This window comes from Manis javanica, chromosome 16, assembly GCF_040802235.1.
Source record: "Manis javanica isolate MJ-LG chromosome 16, MJ_LKY, whole genome shotgun sequence".
Lineage (NCBI taxonomy): Eukaryota > Metazoa > Chordata > Mammalia > Pholidota > Manidae > Manis > Manis javanica.
Genome location: NC_133171.1, coordinates 38,001,629 through 38,025,643, shown reverse-complemented (window position 1 = coordinate 38,025,643; position 24,015 = coordinate 38,001,629). Strand labels below are relative to the sequence as shown.

Sequence of the window (24,015 nt, the reverse complement as noted above, 5' to 3'; positions counted from 1 at the left end):
AATTTAGAGCCCTAGTTAATTAAATACTTTCTTAGATAAATACCAAATATGACATGTATGTATAGTCAGTTACTTCTTTTCCTTACACAATCTCAATGTACTGAGTATCAAGCAAAAACAGATCTGTACATTATTTCAAAAGATCATTTTAAAATAATGATGTGATCACACTACTACAGATACATATAGATTACGATTCATCTGTACTGATCATATGGCATAGTATAGGTTTGTTTTAAATAGCTTATTTAAATTAAAAAAACAGAATACATTAAAATCTGGCTATTTGAGCCTTCAAAGTGTGTGTGTGTGTGTGTGTGTGTGTGTGTGTGTGTATATTTCCTCCCTGGCCTCCGTGTATATCTCCTTGCCGACTCTCGTTCTGAGGCCAAGTTCCTGTCACCAAAGGCATTTCATCCCCTCTACTCCTAGAGAACAAACAGCATAGGAACACAGATGGGCCCCAGGACTCAACCTTTGGTCTTGCCCTCTGTCTATCCTTGGTCCAGACTTACGGCTTGAAAGATGATGAGCTGTGCCCCAAATTCTAGATGTTACATGGAATTACCTATTTAACAGCTCTTGAATGTTTAGTGAGTACCTCAAACTAAACATATTCAAAACCACTCCTAGTTTTGTCTCCCCATCCCCCACACTGCTCCACTTCAGGCTTCCTCCCGTCAATGTGATAGTAGTTCCATCTTTTCAGCTGCTTGGGTCAAGATGTTTGTCACCCTGATTTTTCTCTACTATTGACTTCTTTTCCAAAACCCAGTCCTGCATCTCACATTGCCCCCTGCAATATCAATTTGCACTGTCAGTTAAATTCATTAAGTCTAAAATCGAGCTCACCATCTCCCCTACCAAAATTATCCTAGCGTTTCCATCTCTGTGAGTATCACAACTATATCACCAGCACTGTTTCCCTCAACACCTCATCTGACTTCTTTCCTCCCACTTGCTCACTATCAATCCAATCACCCTTCCTTTGTTTGTCCATTGCTGGAAATCTGTTACTACAGACCTGGACTGTGGGGCGGACTATCAATCTGATCTCCTTACCTGGCACCTTCCTCCTCCGTCGCAGCCTGCGCACTCCTGCTGGGGTTACCTTCCTCTGCTGGTGTTCCCGTGCCTGGAATCCCCTCTCTTCTTTTCCACTTAGATTTTGTCTGACCTCTTTAGATTCCTTTTCTGAACCACTAGCGCACCTGTGATCTAAGAAATGGTGAGTATATGGAGAAAACTTTGGGCTATGAGTCTACAGACAAGAGTTTTAACCCCAGCTATTGGCCTTCTTTGGCCGCAGACAAGCCCCTCTACAACCCTCTACAATTCAGTTTCCCACTGTGTAAAATGAGGGAGGCTGGACTAGCTGATCACTTCTGACTAATATTTTGTGTGTAAGTCTATGACTCAAATACAGACCATGTCACATATAAACTACTGGTCATGTCGCATTTAGTGATCATGTCTCCATTTCAGTTCTTTGCGGTTGATCTAAAATGTTATTTTAAAATGATCTTTGTCTTTAACCATTATTTTTCCCCTTTAAGCATTTTATTACATTCATCTATTTCATCTTTTTATTATGAGTTTTAAAGCTTTCACTCCACTGTATTCATATTTCTCCTATGCAATTGCCTGTTCTCTAGGTTTAATCTGTTCTTCCACAATAGACATTATACCTTTCTGGCAATCGCACTCACGTATAAAATTATGCCATTTTCCCCTTCATTGATTCATATTTGTGTCTTCACTAAAGGGTATCCTTGGATTGTTCCTCTTATTCTAGCAGAGGTTTAGGTTAGTCCTCTTGCCTACCTAAAATATCATTCTAATACTTTTTCTCCCTGAAAAGAAATATTAAAAACAGAATTACAGAAATTTAAAAATTAACCCCAAAGTATGTCTACATAAGCTTTTACAATATTAAAAAAATTTTTTAATGGACAATAAATGTGCCATTTTGACTTCACCCCAATGCTTGTGCTCCCCAGAAGATTTAGGGTTTGCACTATCGTGTATATTTCTGAGCATGGTGAGGGCATTTATGTGCCACCCAAAGCTTCTGTGGATTGACGATTTGAGAGTCATTCATATAAAGTAGCTAAGAATGAATACAGCATTAATATGCCCTTACATGGGACTCCACTTATAGAGAAATAGACCTGAGCCTTGAAACCAAAAGCCAGCCTTGTCTAGATCTTACTCTGTCCAGAAATTCTAAGAGGTATCTTTAACATGGAAGTGAAGCTAGTAGAGTTAAGATCTTTAAACCAACTCATTAAGGAACACTTTAGTTAATAGTCTATACATAGTTTGAGTATTTAGAGCAGAGGTCAGGAAATTTACTGTAAAGGACCAGATAATAAATATTTGGGCTTTGCTCCTAAGTCTATTTGAGCTACCCTAACAAAGTACCACGGACTGGTGGCTTAAACAGTAGAAATTTATTTTCTCATAATTCTGGAGGCTAGAAGTCCAAGATCAAGGTTCCTGCTGATTTTGTTTCTGGTGAGGGCTGTCTTCCTGGCTCACAGAAATCTGCCTGCTTGCTGTGTCTTCACAGGGCCTTTACTTGGTGCATGTGTGCTGGGCAGGGGAAGGGGTCTCTCTTCCTCTTACAAAAAAGCCAGTTCTCTGGGATTACAGTCCCACCCTTAGGATTTCATTTAAGTTTGATTACCTCCTAAAAACCCTAACTCCAAACACACTCCATTGAAGGTTAGGGCTTCAACATATGAATTTGTGTGGGGGGACACAATTCAATCCACAGCAGCACCCCATACAGTCTCTATCACAACTACTCAATTCTGCCCTTGTAATGGAAAAAGAGCCATTAGGAAATAAGCGTAAATTATTTACATAGTTACTTTAATTGTAGATACTGAAATTTGAATTTTGTGGAATTTCCATATGTTGTGAAATTTTATTCTTTTGATTTTTTTCACCATTTAATATGTAAAAAACCATTGCTAACTTGTAGGTTCATGCGAAAACAGGTGGTGGGGTAGATTTGTCCCGTGAACGGTGGTTTGACATCCTTTGATTTAGAAGATAGGAGTGATAAGTATTCAGATCTCCTTGAGTGGTTCTCTTTACTGGAGGATACTTGGAATTTTTTGGGTAAGAAACTAACACAGCGCCATTTCTCCCTTCCTCATGTGTTGTAGGTCCTGAAATTTAATGCCTACTTCCAGGAAGATGTTCCCATGTCAACTGAAGAGCATTACAGGATCCGTCACGTGAACATTTACTACTACCTAGAAGATGACAGCATGTCTGTCATAGAGCCTGTTGTGGAAAACTCTGGGATCCCTCAAGGCAAGTTAATCAAACGTCAGCGGCTACCCAAGAATTACCAGGGAGACCATTACCATTGGAAAGACCTAAATCGAGGAATAGACATTACAATTTATGGCAAAACTTTCCACATTGTTGACTGCGACCGATTCACACAGGTATAGTATATATTTTTGGAAATTGTGGTGTCTTGACTAGTTAGAATTCCATTCTAAATAATGGAAGGATACATTTCCTTTATTAGGGTAATAAGACACTGATGATCTGTCCTGTACAGATTGTTATGTAGGTTAATTTGGTATTTGTATATGTGCTGGTACGTGCCAATACTGGCAGTGATGTCATTTTTTTCATAGTGATATTAATACAAATCCATTCCAATAAAATTAAACTCCCATCACAGCTGAGCCCCTACAGAGCATGTCTAGCATCTTGCTCCTCTGAGACCCACCAACTTGTATCTGTTTTCCAGTCTGAGGGAATTTCCCCCTTTTTCTCTTCTCGCCCTCAAGACATTCCCTTCTTTCCTGGGACATTTTAGAATAACCTCTTTAATGAGTTCAGGCTTTTACTAAGAGACAAGAAGAAGGGTCAGCTTCAGTATGTTTCTACATTCCTGCCAAAATCCCTAAGGTGAGATTAACAAAAGGCCTGGTTTCTGTTGGAAGAAACAGAAATTGTAAAACACCCATTAAGTACCTCAATCAATAGTCCTGCTACACTAATACACCATCTCAAGGGAGAAGAGAATTTTGTTTGTCATAATCTGCAGCTCAGTAGTTTTAATAGACATTAAGATTATAATATTTTAATATTGAAAGGTTATTGGCTACTGCCTAGTAAAACCTTAAATACTGAGATTATAAACCACTTAACAGCAGAGCTCATACCAAAACTCAAATATTTTTGCCTAAGTTCTATATATTTTCTATTGAGTTGTCAAAAAGCAAACTGCACAATTCCCAAAAGAAACCCAGATTTCATGTTAGTTTCTAGTTCCAGAATGTCAACAGGTCCCATGACATTGTTCTTTTCTGATTGTGAAAAAAGGTAAAGTTCATTATGGTGCTTTGAAGAAGAAGAAATGTCAAATTGTATTAAAAGTTTAGTGACTCTGAAATCAATATTATGTTTATTCATAATTAGCAAAATAAAAACTCAAAATCATGTCAAGTTCAGATGCTTTCCTTTTTCTGGTGAGATGTGAACACTTGATTTGTCTTTCCTATTTCACTAAAATATTTGGTGATCTCTCATAACTTGGTGAGTATGCTTTCTGTTCTCTTTTTGGTGATGGGGGCTTATTCATAAACTTGTTTGAAGTGAGTTGGAAAGTTGGGAATTTCATTTTGGCCTAACTTTGCCACTGTGCAGCTTGCCCCCATACCTGATATGAATTACTTGTTTGAAACTGTGGCTACGTTTCAGATGCACGTATGTAAGCAATCCTAGGGGTTAGTCTGTTCTTGGGCACCTAACTAAATTTCACTGATCTGACTTCATATTTAGAGCCAGTTACCTTATTGTCACGTCTTCAATTAGCTTAGCATATTGCCTAGCAGTTTTATCTTATAGAATCCTTAAGGTAATTATCTGCATTACAGAGTTGGGTCAATCACAGACTTAGTCCTGCCAGCTCAAGCTCAAGCTGCAAAGTACTGGTGAACTTGGACAATGGTTTAAAATTATTATTTATTTTCAGACAATCAGTTAATACTTACTTTAAGAAACATCAATAAAGATGATTATTATTAAGTAATTTTATATTTGATCATTATTAAATTTGAATTCTTTAGGTGTTTTTGGAAAGCCAAGGGATTGAATTAAATCCACCAGAGAAGATGGCTCTTGATCCTTACACTGAACTCCGGAAACAACCTCTCCGTAAATATGTCACTCCATCGGACTTTGATCAACTCAAGCAGTTTCTCACCTTTGACAAACAAGTAAGTGGCCTTGCACCTTAGCAGGTTCGCTCGCTTCCAAATGTGGCACATGTTTGTGAGCAAACTGTTTTGGTAGATGTGTGTTCTGAAATGTTACCTTGGTAATTTAACCACTGGGGTATAGAGGTATCTTTCTGATTTCACCCAAAGTTACAGGTTCAGGAATATCTGCTTTGTATTAGAGATCCAAAGATGACTGTGGAATTAAGTCTTGTGAATTCCACCAAACTTTTAAATCTTAAAGCAATTCCTGAGCCACATCTGCTTCCCACTTTAATTTCCAAATGACTACATCTTTTGCCAAATATGAATTAATCTCATAAATGATTTGGGGCACCTTAAATGAATTATTGGAAAAGTTCAAAGCTATTGCATATATATATATAGGTTCCTAATGTTAAAATAGTAATTTTACAGACATCCCACTGCAGACGCTTCCTTGTGGAATTTTATATGAACGAATGAGTACAAAATGTTCTGGGTATTTTCGAACTCTGTCTCAACCTTCCTATCCTCCCCTTTGTGGGCTGGTGTGCAGAGGCAGATTTGAGACTTCTCCTTTCTGTACAAAAGGGAAAGAGAAAATAGACCACCCTTAATCCTTTGTTGTTCTTTTCCTCTCAGAAATGTAATTCCTTGTAGTTCAGAAAAGTTTACCTAGCACTAGCATGGTCTTTATATAGCTTCTTAATATAAATTATGTATCTGTTATTTTTTTGTATGTAAAGGTTGTGTGGTTGATACTGTTACTAGAAGACATGTGTTGATGGAGCCCAAAAATAAATTAATGAAAATTCTTTCCACACTACTTGCATATAAACCATTCACATATACCTTTATTCATGCATGTAAACCACTGTATAAAGAACCCATTACTCTTTTTGTTTTATTTGTTTATTAAGACATACAATACTACATTAATTTCAGATGTACAACATACTGATTTGACATTTATATACATTGTCAAATGGTCAGCACAATAAGTCTAGTTACTACCTGTCACCATATGAAGTTAGTACAATATTATTGGCTATATTCCCATGCTGTAAGTTACATTCCCATGAATTATTTATTTTTATAACTAGAAATTTGTACTTCTTTGTCTCCCTCACCCATTTTGCCCCGCTAAACAACTTCCTCTCTGACAATCACCGATTTATTCTCTGTATCTTTGAATCTGGGTTTTGTTGGTTTGTTTTTTAGATTCCATGTATACTCATGCAGTATTTGTCTTTCTTATATGACTTATTTCACTTAGCATAACACCCTCAAGGTCCATCCATGTTGTCTCAAATAGCAAGCTTTCATTATTTTTTATGGCTGAGTAGTATTCCACTGTGCATGCATGTGTGTGTGTGTGTGTGTGTGTATCACATCTTCTTTTTTCATCCATTGATGAACAAGTTGTTTCCATATCTTGGATATTGTAAAAAATATTGCAATGAAATAGGGGTATACATATCTTTTCAAATTAGTGTTATTTTCTTCAGGTAGACACCCAGTAGTAGAATTGCTAGATCATATGGTAGCTCTATTTTTATTTTTTTGAGGAATCTCCATACTGTTTTCTATAGTAGCTGTACCAATTTGCATTCCCACCAACAGTGTACAAGTGTTTCCTTTTCTTTACATCCTCATGAGCACTTGTTATTGCCTTTTTGATAATAGCCATTCTGACAGGTGTAAGGTGATATTTCATTTTCCTATGGTTAATGATGTTGAGCATCTTTTCATGTACCTATCAGCATCTGTATGTCTTTGGGAAAATGTCTATTCAGATCCTTTGCCCATTTTTTAATAAGAGTTTGATTTTGTTATTGAGTTATATGACTTCTTTATATTTTTTGGGTATTAACCTCTTATCAGATATATGATTTGTAGTATATATTCACAATATTGCTTTTTCATCTTGTTGATGGTTTCTTTTGCTGTACAGAAGCTTTTAAGTTTCATATAGTCTCATTTGTTTACTTTTGCTTTGTTTCCATTCCTCTGGGGTCAAATCCAAAAAGAATATTGCTAAGACCAATGCCAAGGAACTTACTGCCTATGTTTTCTTTTAGGATTTTTATGGTTTCAGGTCTTATATTCAAGACTTTAATACATTTTGAGTTAATTTTTGTATATAGTGTAAGTGATTTAGTTTCATTCTTTTGCATGTAGCTGTCCAGTTTTCCCAGAACTATTTATTGAAGAGGGTTTCCTTTCCCCATTGTATATTCTTGTCTTCTTTTTTATAAATTAATTGACTATATATATATATATGTAGTTTTATTTCTGGGCTCTTTATTCTGTTCCCTTGGCCTGTGTTTGTTTTTATGCCAGGTAGACACCCAGCAGTAGAATTGTTTTGATTATTGTAGCTTTGTAATATAGTTTGAAATAGGAGACTGTGATACCTCTGGCTTTGTTCTTCTTTCTCAAAACTGCTTTGGCTATTTGGGGCCTTTTATGGTTCCATACAAATTTTAGAATTATTTGTTCTAACTCTGAAAAATTCCATTAGAATTTTGATAGGGATTGCTTGGAATCTGTTTATTGCTTTGGATAGTATGGACATTTTAACAATATTAATTCTTCCAATCCATGAGCATGGAATACCTTTCCATTTATTTTTGTTGTCTTCAACTTCTTTCATCAAGGTCTTAACATTTCCATTGCTCTTTTAATTCAGCTTTTCTTCCACTGACTAATATTTTGAATCAAAGTGAGTTCTTCTTTCTAAGCATAAACTTAGAAGCTATTAATACTTTCCAGCTGTTCACATCTGGTATATAATAATTTCAGATGTTTTGTATCTTTGGTAATATTTCTTTTCTTTTCTTTTACCAGCTGAGATTATTTCATAGTTTTTCTAGTTAATCTTTCCATTACTGTTTGGTATATAAGCTGAAATAGCTAAGTTAAACTTTCCTCATGTTGAATTCTTACTGAAGTCACTACTTTGGATTCCCAAAAGGTTCTTCGATTCTATGCAATCTGGGATGATACAGACAGCATGTTTGGGGAATGTCGGGCCTATGTCATTCATTACTATCTTATGGATGATACAGTGGAAATTCGAGAAGTCCATGAACGCAATAATGGGAGAGATCCCGTCCCACTGCTGATGAACCGCCAGCATATGCCTAAGATTTTAGCAGAGAATGCAAGTATGTTTGATTCAGTTTATTCTTTGCTAATTGGGACCTTTTATGGATCTCAAAGAAGTTACTTAATTGGTGTGGTCATTCCCTTACACTTGGGAGGCTCTTACTGGGTTCTTGCAGGTACTCAAAAAGTGGCTTTCTCGTTACTTCATACTTCACTTGCCCCTCAGTACGGGCTTGTCTCTGACGTGGCCTGGTGGAGATGACTAATATCCAAAACAAGGAAATAAAATTGAAACAGCAGTGAGAGATTCATTTAAAGTACAGAAGAGCAAGGCTTCTGAAAGGAAGCAATTTAATATTAGATTTTTAATGCATTTCTAAAACAAGCTTGTGTTTATTGAAAGATATAGCATATCATTTCCTTATGTACTTTCCTAACTTTGCTTCTCACCTCAACTACTTCTTAAATAGGAAGTTTCCATGTGGGATAACTTAAGCATGTCTGTGACTCACAGAGGTGGAGCTCCATTGTGTTAACCCCTGCTCTTTATTTATTATAACATAACCTACTGGATTGGAGAGTGAGAATGCAACAAAATACAGCTGACATCAATATTTCTGTCCATCAGTATTTCTCTGGGATAAGCAGACTTACTTTAATTATCAACTTAGTAGTTTAAGAATTTTCTGTTACAAAAATATCATCTCGGCCACATGTAATGACATCTCTCATACTTGGATAACTGACAAAACTCTAAATACTTCCATTGACTATTTCTTTTTATTCTATTTTTTGGAAGTAGGAGATAAGGTATTAAGCAAGAGGTTTGTCTTAGAGGTTATAAACAAATTGGCAGGCCAAAGGCTAAATTTAACCTGCCCATGTGTATTGCTTGGCATGCAGTGTTAAAAAAAATGCAGGGTTATTTGGGGTCAAGGAGTTGGAGATTTCCATCGCTGGGAAAGCAGATAAGCAGAATGCAGTGAAGGTATATATTGATGAATATGTAGTAGTTAGGAACAGTTAAGTAAATGTACAAGAAACTAAATGTATGCATCTTAAAAACACAGTGCTGTGTAGAAAAAAAGAGGTAAAATTAATATGTATAATGAATAACATTTAAAGTAAAATGCACACAAGACAGTATGCATAGTACACATATAATCAAAAAGCTGCACATTAGAATAGTTTCATGTGAGGTAGGAGAGAATGAGATTGCAGAAAAGGATAAAAGGAGTAAAAATTGTCATCATTTTAAAATTAAGAGAGTTAATGTTTAAATCTTTTTTTTTTTTTTGAGAAGTGGAAGCAATTGCTAGCATGGCTTGCATTCTCAGATAGCAACAACTGCTTCAGCACAGTCTGACTGCTGCCCACCATATGTGTATACTTAGCCTCCTATAGAACTCAGAGTTCTCTGTCACTGGGACTAATATACTAATTTTGGCCTTCAAGAATGCTTAAATGAGCCTGCAATTCCTGCAATTTGGAGCTAACACATGTTAGATTTATAGCAGATTAAGCGAAAGAATGGGAATTTATTCATGGTGGCATGAAAAAAGTGTCATTAAACTGAATCCCTTGAAATCTCAGATTCAAGTTTGTCTGCCTTATCAGTGTGGCCTATATTGAAAATTTTGAACATTTAACATTTTCAACATTTAGCAAATTTTAATAGGATTTTTATCAAAGTTATATGGAGAAGCAGCCTGGTGACATATATAGGGGCCTTCTAAAGGGAGGAAACATCTTTTTGTAAAAGTTATTGTTAGTCCTGCAATAGCAGGTCAAAAAGTGCTAAGCTCCCATCAGCTAAATAATTCCTTTGACTAGAACCATGGTATTAAAGAGGTGATGTCTAATTGACTCTCAAAGGCATTTATCCAATAGATAATTTTTACTAAAATCAATTAAACTAGAGTAAATATCTGCTATGGTATATTTTAAGTGCTGTGAAGGATAAAATAAAAATATAACTCCCAGACCTGTAATCCTCACTTCCAGTGACTGGGAAGACAAGTCATATAAATATACAAAGCTGTTAAATAATAATACAAGAGTACCAGATTATCTGATTATATAATTAGTTGTGTCATATAGACAGAGGTCTGAAGAAGAGATGCGATCTGGAAAGACTAAGGAAGGCTTTGTGGAGAGCTGGAAATAAATGCCAAATTGAGGATGGCAGAGGACAAAAGGAGAGAGCACTTTAGAGAGAGCAAGATCAAGGGTTGGAACTAGGAACAAGTATATGTTTGGGGCATCCAAGAGTTAATGGCTAGCCAGAGAGTTTGTATTAGACAATAATAGGAAATTATGGGAGTATTTTTCAAAAGTTCTCTCTGCCAGGGCCTTCTTTTAAGTAGTTAAGGTGAATCAGAATATTTTTTTTGATGAATGAAGCTAAAATATCAAGAATTCTAAAAGTTCTTTCTTTGCTCAAGGTAATTGCAGGTTACCAGTATGTGGTGAGTAATGCCACAAGGAGAGTATTTAGCTCACAAAAGCCTTCTACTCAGCTGTTGAACCCAAGGCACTAGGTTCTGAAACTTTGTTAATTATTCACTAGACTGGCTTTTATACTTTGATCTTGCCTTTTCCTGGATAAATACATATGTCAGACAACATCAAAGTGTACATCAAATGTACACTCCAAATGTGTGCAGCTTATTGTAGTCGATTATATCACAATTAAGTTGTATAAATATAAATCTATATTGAGATCTGAAGTCAAACTTAACAACAGCCCCAGACAAGGTTCCATACAGAATGACAGCTGTTTTTTCATAGCAACAGTAGTTACCAGAAGACAGTGTAGTGATATCTTCAAAGTGTTGAGAAAAAAATAACCTTTAATACCTAGAGTAACTATCTTTCAAGAAGAAGGTGAAATACCTTTCCAGGCAAACAAAACAGATTTTACTAACAACAAACCCTTACTAGGAAAATTCTAGAGTATTTCTAATAGAAAGAAAATGATTTCAGACGTAAGATCTGAGCTATAAGAAGTGATTAAAGAAAAAACAGAAGAAAGAAGATGGCAAAGTATAGGTAAATCTAAATAAACATTGACTGTATAGACTAAAGGAACAATGTTGAATTTATGGAAGTCAAGAAATATCAAGTAGAATTAAAATATATTACATAATGGGGTGGGGGTTATAGGATTAAAAAAACAAGAAATTTTGAAGTATGTTATTTTTAAGAACATACTTAAGCTACAGGGACATAGGAAGGTTAAAAAAATACACAATCAAATAGCAAAGAAACTGATAAGGCTGTATTAGTTTACTGCAAATAGACATTAGGACAAATTGCATTTCTAGAGACAAAGAGGATCATTATATACTGTATGCATTGTATTTACTAGGAAAGATAATAATTATAAACTTGAATGCAGTTAGCAGAATCACAGAACCCAAGAATGGACTAACAGTTACCAAAGGGAAAGGGACTGGGGAGGATGGGTGGGAAGGGAGGGATAAGGGCAGGGAAAAAGAAATAGGGCATTACAATTAGCATGCATAGTGTGTGTGGGGCACGGGGAGGGCTGTGCAACACAAAGAAGACAAGTAGTGATTTTACAGCATCTTACGCAGATGGACAGTTACTATGAAGGGGTATGTTGGGGGGGACTTGGTGAAGGGGGGAGCCTAGTAAACATAATGTTCTTCATGTTATTGTAGATTAATGATACAAAAATAAAAAAAAATTGAATGCAGTTAATAACATGTCTTCAAAACATATAGAGCAAAAAATTATAGCACTGTTATGCATAGAAAATGGATAAATCCATCAAAATAGTGGGAGTCATTAAAAGATATTCATTAACACTTGGAGAATTAACATATATATTATGCTAACATTAACATATACATATTCATTAACACTTGGAGAATTCTTTTTTTTCCAAGCACAAATAGGACAATTATAAAAAACTGAGCATCTTATGCCATATTTTTTAAACATTAACAGAATTGTTAGAACTTAATTTGAGAACTGTAACTCAAAAAACTCATGTATTTGGAAATTGAAAGACATGAATCTAAATAATCCATGAGTAAAAAAAAAATATCCCGCCAAAAAAATACTTAGAACTGAATGATACCAAAAATTCCTTCAATTTTTTTAGATACATCGAAAGTGGGATTTGGAGGAAGATTTGTAGCATGAAAATGCTTATTTAAAAAAGAAGAAAGACTGAAGAAATTAGCTAGGCATTCTACTTAAAAGTTAGAAAAGGAATAACAGAATAAATCTAAAAACTCTGTAAGGAAATAATAAAATAAGAGAAATAAGAAAAACAGAATAATAAAATAAAATTGAAAACAAAATTGAGAAGATTTGTCAAGTCAAAAGTTGTTTTCTTTGAAAAAGCTAATAAAATGACAAACCACTGACAAGATTTACCAAGGGAGAAAGGGAAGAAGACATCTGAATGCAATATTAAAAGTGAAAGAGGAGGTATAATTTTAAATGCAGTAGGAAAATAAGAGAGTAATACCAACAACTTTATGCCAATGAATTTGAAAACTTGGATGAAGTGAGTAAATTTTTAGAAAAATATTTGACTTGTTCAAGAAGAAATAGAAACCAAATGTCTTTACCAATTAAATAAACGGAATCAGTTTTAAAATTCCCCCCAAGTAAACAACAGGTCCAAATAATTTTTCAGTTTTGCCAAATACTCAAAGAACAGATCATTCCAAGCTTACTACAAGCTTTCATGGAAAAGAAAAAGAACTTCATTCATTCATTTACTAAGACCAATAAAAGCAAAGACTCCATGAAAAAGAAGAACTTACATAGTCTCACTCATGAACATATAAGCAAAAAACCTAATTAAAATGTCACTAAATGAGATCCAGTAGTATGTGAGAGATAATTGTTGATCAAGCAAAGGTGAAATGCTGGGTAGTGCGCGCGCGCGCACACACACACACACACACACACACACACACACACACACACACACACACACACACACATACATCCTGGAATATTGTTGACTCAGGGAAACTCCTGGAGTCACAAGCTGTGTTCCTCTTTGCCCATCACATCCTAGGGTTACTCAAAGGGATCTAGTAGGGTTAGGCACAGACAGTGGGAGAAGGAACCCTTGGTTTGTAGAGCTTTTACGATGCACAACTGGGAAAATGCTAGCCCTCCTTTCGGCATGATCAAGGGCTGGAGTTCAAGCCTTTCTGTCTGCTGTAGCAGAACCTTAGCCTCCTTCCCTCTTTTTCCATTGCACAATTATTGGTTAAGTGAATACCAGCTTACCTCTCAGGTCCCCTGTAATCAGAGAGGCCTGGGAGCAAGCCTTGTGGTTATAGCTGTACAATGTGGTACTTTACCAGAATTGACTATCTTAGGGTTTCCATAGAGGTTAAGCTGCAGGGAATCAATCTTAAACAAGTCAGTTCTTAGTTCTTATAAAACAGTGTGACAAAATTGGATTTATTCCAGAAATGCAAGGTTGATTCTACATTTGGAAATCTGTTGATTCCCCAGATGAACAGATTACTGCAATTATCTCACCGACTGCCCCTGCCTCATGCCACTGAACTCGGTCAGACTCTCCTGATAGCAATGATCACAACAGAAATGAAACTATTATTTGTGTAATTGTTTAGTATCTGTCACCCCAAATAGAATGCTTTCTCCAGCAAAGCAGGAATTTTATTATATTGTTAATTGTAGTAATCTCAGAATTTAGCAGTGTACTTAGCACATGATATGTGTGGTCACTAATAATTAGTTGGATGAATGAATAAGTGAACGGGAGGTTGAACTAAATAACTTAGATCCCTCCTAGATCTAATATTCTATCTTTATAGGACATTTATTCTTTCTTACTGTAATGACTTCTTCTAAGCATTAACTCTGCCAAGATTAGTGACCTGTAGTGATCATTCGAGCTGACCATGGGAAAAAGGCTTTATGGAAACCATCTGGGATATTATTTATGAGTCGTGTCAACAGGTGGAAAGGGTGTTCTGCTGGGAATGTAGAGGAGCCCCTGACCCTTGACCCGCTGAGGACTGCGTTCCCTCAGACTCTCACGAATGGTCTTTCCTTTCTTCCTATTACATTAGAGAACTTCCCTCAGTGTGTGCTGGAAATCTCTGACCAAGAGGTGTTGGAATGGTACACCGCCAAAGACTTCATTGTTGGGAAACCAGTCACTCTCCTTGGGAGAACTTTTTTCATTTATGATTGCGACCCATTTACTCGACAGTATTACAAAGAAAAGTTTGGAATCTCTGATTTACCGCGCATTGACGTGAGCAAGAAGGAACCACCTCCTGTAAAACAGGTAATGGAACACGAATTCTGAGTGTAGTAGGAGAATTAATCTTTTGATATAGAAGTTTTTTAAAAAAGGGAAAAAAGACTCTTACGTGAATAAAAAGTGGACGAAACATATGAAATAGAGCAGTTCTCAAGAAAATACAAATGGCAGATTAATATGAAAAGAAATAGAAATAAAAATAATGAGCGTTAGACCTATTTGATTTAAAAAGACAATAATCCAATATTTGCCCTGGTATGAAGAAATGGGCATTTTCATATACTGTTAATAAAAAAGCAAAGAAAAAAACCTTTCTGAAGGACAGATTATCATCATTTTAATTTTTTCAAAATAAAATATTTCCTATGTCTTGACTTAGAAGCTCTGGTTTAGGGACTATAAAAATATATGTATAAGCATCTGTATTATAGCATTATTTATAATAAAATGTAAGGAGGTTGATAGAATAAATTATAGTATGTCCATCCATACATATACTTAAAAGACTGTAAGACCAGTAAAAAAAAAAAAAAAAGAAGAAAAAGTAAGCCTGTGAGTATTAATATGGGAAAAGATTTGTAACTTTTTAATAAGTGAATATGTATGCATGATATGCACTATTTGTGTAATTACCATATACAATATCTGCTTATATATACAAGGAAAGACCTGGAGGAACAGCCACTGTGCTATTAACAATGGCTAGTTCAACATGCAGGTGGGGAGAGGGAGGGAGTGAAGTGGGAGAACACAGGGGACCTATTTTTTATACTCTGTGTGGTTTTAATTTCCCTTCTTATATCAAGCCTTCCATTACTTTTATAATTTTAATTTAAAAAATTAAAAAATTTTATGGGTCTTCCAAAATTTCAGACCCATAGGGAATTTTATTCTTCCTTGCCTGTTTATCAAACCCTTCCATGTAAAACCTGATTGGTAGCAAAACAAAAACTGATCAATTGAAGATGCTGGAAGATGGCTTTCTGTAATTGCAACATAGCTTTCCAAAGAATGACACTGAACCACAGAATTTTGTCCTATGCAGCACAGAAGTCTTTCTAATCTGAAAGTAAGTTCATGGTGCTTTTAATGTATTGAAGTAGTAATCTGATAAACTTGAACCTTCAGAGTGGCTGAGCCTCATATTTCAGAGATTCAATTGAGCAATGCATGTTTTAAAAATTACACATTATACAGCAAACTCAGGAAGTGTCTGCAGGACTGAGGCAGTGCACTACCATGGACTGAAAGCACCTGTGCGTGTTATACCTGTTTGGACCATGAGCAGCTCATACAGCCTCTTTGTCTATTGCCCACATACAAAATAGGATAAAAATACCTGTGGCCCATGTTTATATTGCCGCTGTGCATATAAAATAATGTCACTGGGCTCATAGTTCTCAAAAGAAAAATGTGAATGGAAGGTTGGAATTACTGAATTCCTCCAGCCCAGGCCCCTACCTTCGCTACGTCTGCTACCCTGCCACTTACACTTAGCCTCCAATTATACTCAGTTGTGTATAGTTTCACTGTACAGCATCCTATTTTCCTCCCCTAAAATTTTGCTGATGCTCCTCCACCTGCTTGACCCACTTCTCCACCATTTCTTTACATGGTTCTTTCTTACCCTTCAAGACTCAGTATAGGCCTCTATTCTAAGAAGGGTTCTCTAATGCTCCAGGCAGGCTAACCACCTCTTCTGTAGGTTCCTGGGATACTCTGTGCCTCCTTCCACTGGCACTTACCTATTACATTAAAATATCTGTTATGAATCTTGTCTGTAAGTTCCGTGAGGGCAGGAATATGTCCTTTTCATCTTTGTGCTTCTAACACCTAATACAGCGCCTAAAAAATAAGCGGCATATGGTATGTTTCTCAAACTAGGCAAGAAGATTGCCTATGAAGTATGTGTTTGTTCTCAAAAAGGCAAGTGATATTTTAAGCAAGACTTTTAAAACAAACGTAGTAATAACAATTAAAAGAGGAATTTGGATTTTAGATGTTATGAGTTCCCAGAAGTAATAAAACTTCTGGAAAGAAGTATGAATGATGATAATACTTCTTTCTGTCAGTTTTTTCTGATAAAATTCCTTACCAAAGAATGCTTATTGCTTAGGAATTATAATAAAACTCTTTCCCCCACCCCCACATTTTGGGGCAGCATTTGATGCAGTATACAGGAAAAAGACACATCGGAACAGATCTATTTTGATTAAGCAAACTTTCCACCACTTTAGTTTATAGATAAAATATAATGTGAGATAGCAGTCCAAGGGACTTGCCCAAGGCTGTACGACAAGTACAAGGGTGATTCTATTAATTGTTGGTCTTCTAAGAAGTCTTACCTAACACCAGGGGGTAGGATGTGAAGGGATTGCAGAATAATGGGCACTTTTCTTAGTAAAAGGCTTTGATCCACTTTCTGAGATGATAAAAGCTTTTGAATCCCAGAATACTACTGCTCCCCATCCTCATTACTACCATCTTTTTTCTCTTAACCTGTCTTTTAAAGAAAGAACAGGGAAGGAAGGCTTGAATAGTGAGCAGAAGGAACTGAAAAGCCAGTATAGATTTTGGTTTGTTTTGCCCTATCTCAGTCACTCTGTATAATAAAATTAATTCTACATCCAGACATATGGCATGTTAATCATAGTGTCTAGTCAGTTTATTTTCAGTAAATTCTCTGTAATAACTAATTCTATTACAAGTAAGTTCTCTCTGCCTGTCCACGGGAAGTTTTTGCTGGAAATGAGTACGCGAGCTCTACTTACCAAATGGCAAATACCTGTCGGTTCTCCTCAGCCATTACACTTGAGTCATCATCTAAACTCTGAACAATGTAGTCAGAAAGCAGGAACGGGAAGCTGTAGATGGTTCTACAGGGATAAAGCTGGAGCTACGGGTATGGTCACGGAATAAAGTGGATATATGCAATGTAACAATCAAGACACTCAGGTCAGGCAGATCTGCTAGATCAGGAATATGTAAACATGGATCCAGTGGCCCGATGTGTTCTGTCTCTGGCTGGCTCCATCTGGAGACATACTGGCAGGAAAGAGAAAGAAGCCAGGACTAGAAGAACTAACCTGCTATGGAGCTGACCGCTAAAGGCACTATCTGAAAGATTATGGGATTCTCAGGCTCCATGTGTACTTGCTTTATTAAGTAATCCTGGGCAGAAACTCTGGTGGGTGAGTCACATGAGCAAGAATATCAAGGAGTGATAATGTTCATGGAGGAGTGCTCACCTGATTTAGGGCCAGGTGGTAGCATGAAGAACGAGAAGCATGGTGCCAGGACCCCAGGGATAGAGACTGATATTTAGGGAAGGTCTTCATTCCAAGCAGGGGAAATGATCAAGGAAAAACAGGTACAAGCCTGTTGAAACACAACGCTCAGAGGCATACCTCCCTCTTTAAAATCCCTCCACCTCCACCCAATCACCCAGGCTTCTCTCATGCTGATGCAGACGCAAAGCAAGTTTAGTTTCTACCACTGTGCATATCTTCCTGTCCTCCACAGTAACTCAGGTGCTTAGCATGTGGTGTCTCACCCAAGGGCCCTCTGTCCACACAGCTTGTATGTTCATCGAGTAGTGGTTTTGCATTTGGAGCAAAGTAGGCCATTGTCCATCTGCTGCGTCCACTAGTCGTATTTCAGCAGATGATGATCACATTAACTACAGCCCCAGGAAATGGGTAATGGGTGAGTGTTCCAAGCACTGCACCCTGAATGAACGGGTAGTCATTGGTTTTTAGAGGGAGTGCCCTGTTACAGAAGGACCAGGGATCACAGAGACTAACTTGTTAAAGTGCCTGAATACAATACATGAAAAGATCTGCGGAACCTTCCACAGATCTACAAGTGATAAGCATAGAATCATCTGAGTGTGTTGAGCAAGCATACCAAAAAGGAGTCAGGGAAAACTCCACAGCAGTCTGCCCAGCATTGATGATAGAGGCAAACAGCCTCTCAACTACTAAGTCTTTAGACAAATGAATCCTAGCATCCTAGAGCGGTGCTCTCAGCTCTTCATGGAACCTGGATGAAAAATATAGGCTCATCTTACACTTTCATGCTATGGGTTTGCTTTCTGCAGTTTCAGTTATCTGCCATAAACCATTGTATAAAATCTATAAATAAAATGGCATATGCAATTTTTTTCTGACTACAATGCTTACATAGAAATTGCTTTTGAATAAAAGTTACCTAGATTTTTAAAAATTAAACTTACTTTTAATGTCATTTTAACACAAATAGCATTTGCTTTACTTCCTGCTTCCTGTGTTCTTCAGGAATTGCCTCCCTATAACGGTTATGGATTAATTGAAGACTCTGCTCAGAATTGCTTTGCTCTCATTCCAAAACCTCCAAAAAGAGATGTTCTTAAAATGCTGATGAATGATAACAAGGTCCTTCGTTATTTGGCTGCACTGGTGAGGATAACTTTTCTATACTAAGAATCTGTACTGACTCAGTTGTCCGTACTGTACACAGTTGTCTACTTTGTCTGTAAGCTGCAGAATGACAGCTGCCAGAGTTATGTGTTTCCCTAAACAGCCATTGGCTCGAGTACCAGCCTTTAGGCAGATTGGATTTTAAATACAGCGGTATTAAGTATGGTATTAAGTATGGCGCCCCTGAACCAAGACCTAGCTTAATTCCTGTATTCCCCCAAAAAATTTCTTAGATCATCTCTTCCCTCTACCCATCAAAGGTCCTTACTGTTTATCAAACCCTTCCATGTAACCAGACCTTTTAGCCTTTTTTATTAAGTAATTATGAAACCCTGACTTGGAGTCAAACCGTGTATCTATGTGCTTTTCCAGTTTGCTGTGATTTTTTTGAGAGTTAGGGACCATTGCCTTACTAATTTTTAGCATTACCTATGATATTGAGCTTGATGCCTTTTATATTTGTTTAATGTAATAAATGAACTCATAGCAATTTAATGGATGTTGCCTTTGAGAGGTCATGTGGCTAGTGGTTGAAAGCATGGATTTGGAAACAGATGTAAATTCAGATCCTGAATATTCTATTAACTGGCTGAATTACCTGAGGCAAATACTGATAGGAATTCAAAGGATAATGTCTTTTAAAATGGAAAAAAATGTAGAAATAGGAATATAGGTATTTTATTGAGAAGTATGGACATAAATAGCAGAAATTTAAGTTACATCTTGGAATAGAAATTGAGAATGTTGGGGGATGGTCAGGCAATTTTTTTCAAACTATGTGCCAAAGAAAAAAAATTAAAGAAAACACAATTGACAACTAAATTTTAGAAAAATATTGGACAAAGCTTTAAGTAAAAATGAAGTTCTAGTAAACTCTAGGCCAACTAGAACACTCCATACCTTAAGAATTTTGATGAATGAATATTTTGCATGATTACTACTGTTAAAATTCAAGAGGCTTGTTGAATTGTGATATAGTAACTGTAAACTCCTTAAAGGCAGGGATCATGTCTATCTAGACTTCGTGGATACTCGGTAACTGTCGATAGAATGGATAAATGAATTTATTTACAAATACTCTATTCATGAGTTAGGCAATATGATGCTATGCCCATTTCATGTTTCGAAACCCAAGAATCAGAGAGGCTAGTAGGCTTGCCTCAGGTCACAATTCTGCTTAGGCACAGGCAGGACTAGAGCCCCGCCTTCTGACATCCAACCCAGCATTCTATTTAAAAAAAGGTATTTAAAGAGTATATTTCTATTTTATAATGTAAATAATTTTGCAAATACAAGAGTACATTCAGTATAAGCAGTTTTAATACTTCCATCTTATATGTGATATGGTAGAAGCCATAGAGAAGAGGTATTTTTACTATAGATGAGTGGTCACCGCCATTCCCGAGAAGGTGAATGAGGAGCCACAATGGGGAAGGAAGTTCCCACAGCTCTGAGAGTCCTCAGCCCGGCTTTCTTGTGATCGACAACCGATATGATACTTAGGCTATGAAGAGGGAAGAGGACTCTTACCTGAGCTTGTAAACTACCTAATTGAAAGCTTGTCTTCCATACCTGCAAATACTGAAAAATCATGACGGAATTGATTATAAAAATTGCTATGAATAATGTTCGATAATGCTAAATGAAGAGAAAGAATACATTTATATTGAATGAGTCTGCTATCCTCAAAAATAGCCTGGGCAAATGTGTTTTATCACAAAAGGTTAAAGATTTGGTAGAGGACTTCTATGTGTAGCCACGATAGAGTAGATAATGTGGATATGCCCTCTTGCTGAGAGTAACTAGAAATGCTAGTAGGTGTGTGTGTGTTTACTACTGCTTGAGGGTGTTGAACAACTAACAAGATGTGAAGAATCACTGCATGAGAACCAGGAGAGTACTGAAAACCAGAGAGGTGAGCCTGGCAAATGGGCCATTTTTCTCCTGGGAATGTTTGTTGAGTCCAGATGAAGCAACTGTACAAGCAAACGCTGGAATCTTCAGAGGGCCTATGAAGGGACTGTTGTCTGGCTTTGATTGATCTCAATTCCTGCAATCTCTGTCCCAGAAATTAAATTAAGGTGATCTTGGGTTACTAGTGCCCCCAGGTGTCTGACAGAAGCAAATGTAAATTCTCTGAAGAAAGCATTGTCCTAGGCTTCAAATTATTTCTGCAATTTAAGAAATGCAATATTATGTCATTCATTCAGAGAAAAACCAATATTAATAATACAATGCTCAGACTCAAGGCAAGATGACATGAAGGAAAATTAGCAAAACAACAGACCATGAAAATAGATCCATAAGAGGTTCAATTCTAGTGTTATCAAATCAAAAAATTTTTTAAAATATATTTACTATGTTTAAGGAGATAAAGGATAAGCGAATTTCAGCCAAGAATCAGAAACAAAACAAAGCATTTCTGTTCTGAAAAATTATTACAGTAACAGCATAAATGAAAAAATATTAGATGCAGAAAAGTGTGTAATAAAATTAATCTAGTATGGATTTAAAACAAGACCCATAGTACATAGGGGATAAAGAGAACTTTCTTGGTTTGATAAGGGATACCGACCACAAATATACTGCAAAAAGCATGGTTAGTGGTGAAATGTTGAAGGTGTACTCTGAGATTAGGCACAAGGCAAGACTGCTCTCTGTCCCCTCTTCTACTCAACATTATACTGGAGGTCTTAGCTAGAGCAGTAAACAGTAAAGGAAATAAAAGGTATAAGGATCCAAAGGGAAGAAATAAAACTGTTATTATCTAAAATGAATGATTGTATACATGGAAAATAAAAAATAATCTACATTATATGTTTAGTTGATACATAAATGGCAACAAACAAAAATAAAATTAGAAAAATGCCATTTAACATAGCTTCAAGAATATGGAATTTCTAGGAATAAATCAAACAAAATGTACATAATATCTAAAATAATACCAAGAGCAATTAAAGAAGACCTAAATAAATGAAGGGACATACCATGTTCACTGGTTAAAAAATTCAATATTATAAAGATATTTGCCCCATATTGACCTATGATTTCGAAGCATTACAGTCAAAATCCCAAAGTGATTTTGTTTTGAGAGCTTGACAAACTGGCTCTATGTGGAGATGCAGAACATCAAGAATAGCCAAGGCACTCTTGGGGAACAAGACTGATGAATTAGCTCAACAAAAGATCATATTATATTAAAAAGTCATATAAAGTAATGAAGACAATATGATACTGGTGCAAATATAGATAATTAGGCCAGTAGAATATAATAGACAGCCCAGAAACAGACCCCAAACCCTTAAGCTATATGACAAACAGAGCACTATGGAAGGGTTGGGAATGAAAGATCTTTTCAATAAATGATATCAGAATAATTAGATATCCATTTGGGGAAAAAGAAGAAAATTTTACCCCATCTCACACCAAAAATAGAAATCAATCCTGGGTGGACTGAAGATGTAAATGTGAAAAGGAAAGCAATACAAGTTCTTAATAGTAATATGATCTTAATCTTGCAGTAGGGAAAGATTTGATTAGTAGGAGACAAGAAGTAATTGTCTTACAACCTGATACATTTGACTGCATAGAAATGAGCAGTTTCTGTTCCTCAAAAAACATCCTTAAGAGAGTAAAAAAGGCAAGGTCAGAGTGGGAGAGAGAAGATGTCACTACAGAAATCAACCAAGAACTTGCATCCAAAACATATAAAGAATACTCTAAAATCATTTCTTAAAATGAGCAAGAATCTTGAACAGGCATTTCACAAAAAGGATATCCAAGAGACCCATAAACACATGAAAAGCTATGCAGCCCCTTTAGTGATCAGAGAAGTACAAATTATAACCACAATTATTTGCCTCTGCTCACCCATCAGGATGATACTAAGTTGGTGACAGTATAAAATAGGAATTCTTATACTTTCAGTGACACACTCACTTAGGAAAACAGTTTGGCACAACCAAGTGCACTAAGAGATTAGAATGTTCCTAACCATGTAATTCGTGATAGCCAAAAATAGACTTAACTGTCTATTAGGAGACTATATAACTAAATTATGGCATATTTATACAATGATATGAATTCTGTTCAGCAATGAAAATTAATGAACTGCAGCTACAAATAACAATAAGTCACATAAATATATTGAGTGTAAGAATCCAGACACAATTCAAATACATGCATATTATGTAATTTCATTTCTATAAAGATAAGAAAACAGGCAGAACAAAAAGGTTAGGGGTGCCTGCTTTGTTGTAAAATTAACGAAAACCTTAAAACTCAAGATAATGGCTTTTTTCATTGGGGAGAGAGAGGACATTGATTGGGAAGGTGCTTTCTACGTTCTGTCAGTGTTCTGTTTCTTAACTGGGATGGTGGTTATATAAGTGTTCACTTTCTGAAAATTCTTTGAACTGCATATCTTAGTTTTTTTGCATTTTTCTCTATGTGTGTTACATTTCACAGAAAAAAAAAAAGAAAAAGAACACCAACAGAACTATTAGGAAAGAAGTAGTGGATATTTTTCTGTGGATAAGAAAAAAGAAGTGGTATTCTGGTCACTGTAATTTTCAGAAGTTTTTGTCTGACCTATTTGATGAAAAAGAGAGTATATTCATTCAGGTCACTACAAAAGCTCTGGAGGATGAAAGAAAGGGCCCCTGACAATAAGCAAAAGAATAAAGTGGGGACTTCAGAAGAACAGGACTTCAAAAGAAGGGAGTATGCTGGAAAAATGATCAGAGACAAATAAAGTTCCCTTAAGTTCAGGCAGACACCGGACGTGTTCTGAGGAAATGAAGTATACTAAACCCAGGTAGGCAGTTGGTGCCTAAGTAAAAATATGCTGGTAAAATTGGGCTCAGAGTGAGTGCTGGCTAGAAACTTGAGGAAGCTTTAGCAGAGCATATGAAACATG

The 24,015-nt window shown here is 36.2% G+C and overlaps 1 protein-coding gene across 4 annotated transcripts in view; it reads left to right on the top strand.

The window, feature by feature from the left end:
- Positions 1-24,015, top strand: part of EFHC1 (EF-hand domain containing 1) — a 52,100-nt gene that overhangs the window by 8,992 nt on the left and 19,093 nt on the right. For all 4 annotated transcript variants that reach the window (XM_037002864.2, XM_037002866.2, XM_073225000.1 and 1 more), the window contains 5 exons: positions 3,177-3,464; positions 5,103-5,252; positions 8,212-8,404; positions 14,444-14,664; positions 18,936-19,076. In XM_037002864.2, coding sequence (XP_036858759.2) covers positions 3,177-3,464; positions 5,103-5,252; positions 8,212-8,404; positions 14,444-14,664; positions 18,936-19,076 — 993 coding nt within the window. The remainder of the gene's footprint in view (positions 1-3,176; positions 3,465-5,102; positions 5,253-8,211; positions 8,405-14,443; positions 14,665-18,935; positions 19,077-24,015) is intronic.